This window comes from Haliotis rufescens, unplaced genomic scaffold, assembly GCF_023055435.1.
Source record: "Haliotis rufescens isolate VD_foot unplaced genomic scaffold, xgHalRufe1.0.p SCAF_3, whole genome shotgun sequence".
Taxonomy (NCBI): Eukaryota; Metazoa; Mollusca; class Gastropoda; order Lepetellida; family Haliotidae; genus Haliotis; species Haliotis rufescens.
Genome location: NW_025964001.1, coordinates 1,188,781 through 1,194,780, shown reverse-complemented (window position 1 = coordinate 1,194,780; position 6,000 = coordinate 1,188,781). Strand labels below are relative to the sequence as shown.

The 6,000-nt window shown below is 38.7% G+C and overlaps 1 protein-coding gene across 1 annotated transcript in view; it reads left to right on the top strand.

Moving 5' to 3' along the window:
• Positions 1–637: 637 nt before the first annotated feature.
• The window catches only part of LOC125384428 (polypeptide N-acetylgalactosaminyltransferase 14-like), a 33,553-nt gene continuing 28,190 nt past the window's right edge, over positions 638–6,000 (top strand). The window contains exon 1 of the mRNA XM_048403535.1: positions 638–879. Within this exon, the coding sequence (XP_048259492.1) occupies positions 772–879 (108 nt within the window). The 5' untranslated portion in view covers positions 638–771. The remainder of the gene's footprint in view (positions 880–6,000) is intronic.

Here is a 6,000-nt window from a genome sequence, read left to right as displayed (position 1 = left end):
ACCAGCACTGGGTAACACGAGCATCGATCCACGCCTCAGTACTCTAATCATATCACCACGTGTCAGTTGGGTTGATAGTTTTAGCCGTTTACCACATTGGTTTACCACAAGCACCTGTATGATGCTGCTAATCCCAAGACTCAAGGCAAATCTGGGATTCGAACCCAAGAGCATAGGATTCGGGCACTCCTAAGGGACGCAACTCTGAAAAGAGAATTGCGGCGCCGTATACGACTGCCCCTTTCCCCCCCAACACCAGCTAAAAGTACATACAATTTTCATGAAATAAAAAAACAGTGTATAGATTGAGTCTGTACACACGGCATGCAAGCACTGACTTTATATATCAATGCACTGCAAGCGATGTCGAACATCCTATGTTTGTAGCGATTCCTGCTAGTTCCGAGATAGAATTACTGATAATGTATTTAACTGGACCGTCCATTTTTATATATGTACACAAATATACATGCACGAAATAACCCTTGTCCTATTTTATCCGTTACAAATCAACTGTTACTATTAAATACATCCCAGTTAAGGAAACTGCGGAGGGAGTAGCGTTTAACTGTTGAAGAATGGTTCCGATATAAACACTGACGGCGAGGTCACGTGACTTTAACCGCGAATGATTTGACAGCTGGTGAAATACGATATCATTCCACGACAACACAGTACCGAAGTTGGAAGAAAAGTTTCGGAGGCGATGTCGGAGTAAGAAGTCGAGAGGTTTGAGACAATGCGGACGAGGACAATTCGAATTCCTTCGTGATGAGACGCAAGAACCGGCTGTTGGGCGTGGTTCTATGGCTGTGTGCCACGGTGGGGGTGATGTACTTATACCGGGGAGTCATCATCCGCTGGCTCAAGGGGTCGGACGTGAGTGAGGTTTTCTTGGTTGCTGAGACTTATTGGGGAGGGGAGAGAGGGGCGGGGGAGGGGGTTGTCTGTGTGGGATGCCATGCAAGCGTTTGTTATTTCACTGTCCATACAGAATTTCTTGATAAGAGTCACGATACACGTGTACAGGATATGACAACCATGGGCCGTCATTACTCACAGCGCTGTATAACAACAGGCTAGGGTATTGATGTATAACACGTGGGTTTGTATACAATACATATTGCAATGATAAATTTCCTATTGAGGCATGCCGAGGCACCATACATATATTGCCAGTTAATGTTCTATTTATATTAAAGCTTATCTTCAACAAAGTACTGTTTATAAAAGAGCTTATTAAGTTAAATCATTGACTTTTCTCAGTACTTCTGAAGATGCTTATGTTTTGAGCTCTGGTATAAAACAACTTTGTTAAAAACTTATAACATTGTTATAACACAGAGATAAACTGTTATACATCATTGTAGCACAAGGTATGTAATTGTTACAGATTGTTATGAGATGTATGAAACTGTTTAATATACATTGTCAAAACACACTATACTTAAACGGTTATACATAATTATAACACAAGGTATAAAACTGTTGCATATATGGTATAAAACTATTATGACCCATGGTACATACATGTGTATATGAACGTCTGTAGTGTACAGCATGTCACACATGCGTGGCAGCCAACTGTATGCTCCTTGACAAGTATGATTAATGAAGGAGTAGCTGTTAGCTGTCAAAGCAACAAAAACACATTATTGAGAGCTAAATGAGTTTAGGATACATTGGTATCAGTCCAACTAGTGAATAACAATCAATCATCCTCAAAGACATGATATTTGTTTAGTTTCACATGTTTTTGTGCACATGTAATTTTTTGGCAATTTAAAGACACTTAAACATGTCAGCCCTGTTGATATAGTCTACAGCTATATGTAAATCGTTTTACACATGACTCTGCAGATATGTGTTTATCATTGACACAATCATGACTGCAGATATCGGTATATCATTGACACAAAAATGACTGCAGATATAGGTATATCATTGACACAATCATGACTGCAGATATCAGTATATCATTGACACAATCATGACTGCAGATATAGGTATATCATTGACATAATCATGACTGCAGATATAGGTATATCATTGACACAATCATGACTGCAGATATCGGTATATCATTGACACAATCATGACTGCAGATATCGGTATATCATTGACACAATCATGACTGCAGATATCGGTATATCATTGACACAATCAAGACTGCAGATATAGGCATATCACTGACACAATCATGACTGCAGATATAGGCATATCATTGACACAATCATGACTGCAGATATAGGCATATCATTGACACAATCATGACTGCAGATATAGGCATATCATTGACACAATCATGACTGCAGATATAGGCATATCATTGACACAATCATGACTGCAGATATAGGCATATCATTGACACAATCATGAGTGCAGATATAGGTATATCATTGACACAATCATGACTGCAGATATAGGCATATCATTGACACAATCATGACTGCAGATATAGGCATATCATTGACACAATCATGACTGCAGATATAGGTATATCATTGACACAATCATGAGTGCAGATATAGGTATATCATTTCCACATGATATATGAGATGCAGGGTCCTGGTGGGGAAGATGTCTTACATCCCCCATGTTCAATATGTGTTTATTCATAATACTGAGAGGCCATAGGCCTATAGTACATGTTATATAGTAATGGATGTATATACATTTATAAAGTAACACATTTACAGTTTCCTAGCTACATAGCAATATGCAATATGTACATTGACAGTTTTTTCGTTATCACTACATTCCTACTTGACATTAATGTAACAAATTTCTGTAAACTTGGATAACGGATATAATATTTATCAGTGAACTGTTTTCTGAGTTCAGCATACAACGGACAAAGTTGTAAGAAATGGTATTCACTTTCTACAGTGTTTAAATCACAAAACTGACAAATTCTGTGTTCTCTAGCAATCCCCATATATCTTCCCGTCTCGATAAAGAGTTCGTGTGAACCACATCTGAATCTTGCAAGTGCAATTTGAAATGTTTTTAGTGTCACATCTGATAAGTATTACTCTCCACAGAGCTGTTTTTAAAGAGGGAATAACTTGATAGTTTCTTTGATACTGATAAGGAAAAATGCCACATAGACACAACAATGTAGAGAAGTGTGTCGTGGGAAAATATGATGCTAATGTAATAGACATGTTTTCAAGCAAGTGTAAAGTAAAATACTCCATTCATGTAACTACTTCTGTAATAGCTCATACTAACAGAGAAATTGCTGTAAATCTGGAAATTAATGTGAAAATAATAGATACCGTATTTGACGTAATAAGCCCCCCGCTCTAATAAGCGCCCACGGCGATATTTGGTAATATATTTGCTAGTGAACAATCCAAATTAGCACCCCTTCCGATTGATCAATGTACACAAGACTTATTATTCGCGTATGATACGCACTCATGTGTTATATGCACCCTTATGGGCAATTAAATTCTGAAAAAAATATATGTCATATATAAACATTTCAGGCTGTCAGCATAAACAACGAAATTTATCTTTCAATTCTGTTTTTTGGCACCAAAATAATATTCTAATAAGAGCCCCCTATTTCTAATTTTGAGAGCACCCTGGGCGCTTATTACATCGAATACAGTAATTTTGATTAGCAATGTTAAAATGACAAATATGTCTTCATTAAAAAATTCAAAGAAATAGTTTCTCATTTATTAGACACACTGTCAGTTGAATAATGATTAAGACTCTCTCCCTCCAAGGTTCCAGCAGCACTGATCTTCAGAAAACTTCTTCAAGCCATTAAACATATCACAATCCTACTCCCAGAACATGTTCTACTTGTCCCTGGCTCCATCAAAGTTGAAGTCTGGTGACTGTCATTGAGCATTACTTTAGATATGTTCAACAACTGAGGAAGGTACAGAGGTTGAACACCACGCAGAAGTAGGGGGTGTGTACATCAGAGTGAACCTGTGACATCGGAGACATCAAAGGATGTGACCAGCTCATCTAGCTCCTCTGGAACATGTTCTTTGATTTTGGATCAATTTTGGATCAAAATCAAACCCTAGATCTTGACACTTGTTGAAAATGGCTTGGAGAAAAAATCCTCTTAACGAGGCTTGCCAGCCAGTAATCCATTCACACATGTGACCACAGTATTGCCCAGTGGCACTCTAATGGTGAAAACTTGGTGGTAAAGTGAAGGTGCTGTACCAGGTTTTGGCGTGTGCATGGTGAAGTAGGGCTCTTGTGGTGGCAAAGGTTCTATGGACCAAGTTTTGGCGCGTGCGGGGTGAAGTAGGGCTCTTGTGGTGGCAAAGGTTCTATCGACCAAGTTTTGGCGCGTGCGGGATGAAGTAGGGCTCACGTGGTGGCTGTATCCCTAGATTCAGCACCACTGTCCTGGATGAGGAACAGTTCAGGTTCTGGTCCTCCTGATGTTGTACAGTATCCTTCAGGCTTGAATTCTTGCTTTGATCATATTTTAGGTGGTTGCCAGTTTTAAGGTGATGCATGAGCCTTTTTGTAACCATGGCTTCCATCGCTTTGCACATATTCATTTTAAACATTATTTACTTTGCACATATTTGAAGTGAGTGAGATAGGTTGATAAGAGTTTGGTAGGGCTTTGTCTTTCCCTTGCTTTAGAAACAGGATAACTGCAGCATGTTTCCATGCTTTTGGGACTTTTCCTTTGGACCATATTGTGTTGAACAACTCAGTAAATAAGCTTTTTGGTTTGATCAGGTAGGTTTTTCAATGTCTCTTGCAACTGGTTGTGTCAAGACCAGGTGCAGTTCCTTTTCCATGTTGTATTGCATTGTCAAACTCTGCCACAGTAAATGGGATACCAGATGCTTGCTTTGTGGCAGTTTTGATATTGTTGGCATAAGCAGTTTCTCCTGTTGGAATTCTTTGCTGCAACTTTTGTTGCTGCTGATGGAGGAAAAGTGCTCAGGTAGAATGTTGGCCTTTCTTTGGCTGTATGGGCAATGTCTAACTTGGGAATTTTGTAGGTTGCCCCTGTATTTTGTGCAAGACTGTTTTACCATTTGTTTTATCATTTAGAGATTTCCAGAAGGTCTGCCATGACTCTTTTTTTATGAATCGTCTCTGAGGTGTCTTCCTTTTGTCCTGGCTGCTCTACTTGGACAAAGGCTGATTTATCCCTTTTTGACCTATTAAGGGCTTATTTCTTCTGTACTTTTATGCCAGTAGAAATGTAAGAGAACATCTTGGAGATGATGAAAGGATTAATAACTCTAAAGGTATTTTATCTACATTCACAAACAATTCCTCCAATGAACTGTTATGTTTGGTACGCCCAGCAGGATACCCAGCATGCTTAGTGGACAGTTGTAAACTCATGAACCCTAATGATATTCTGTATACTTGGTCACACCCGGTGATTGTAAAACTCACGAACCCTAACGTATACTTGGTCACAGCCGGTGGTTGTTAAGATCACAAAACCTATCTATAGTCAGACGTCTCAAATACCCTCATATGTTACACAAACACAACTTCCTCTTAATAATGTAACAAAAACAACAGACTTCCTTTAAATTATTACAATAAACGTGGGGTGTGGGGAAATTGTCTGGTGGGGAAATGTCCGGACCCCTGACCGAGAGCCCGATAAGTGATAACAACTTCTAGGATACAAAACTGGTCCAGACAAGAGGACAAGTACTAATTTCCTGCCCCTGCCATTGTAGCTGTCTTAGTTGAGTAGCTGCCACCTGCTCAATGTTCTAACAGAGTCTTCATACTTAAAACAGTGCCTATTTATGTCAGGGTGATTATTCTGGCATATGATTTACAAACTGAGGTCGCTATTTATGAAATAAGCATGTAGACAAATTAATACCCAATAATCTGAGGTAACTATTTATATATGACCTCTTACACAAGATCTATAGTCTTCTATTGATTTTCGTGAAAGGTCAATTTTACCAGCATGGAAATGGGCAATTATCAAAAATATGATTTGGAAAAAAAGTTTTAGATGTTTTT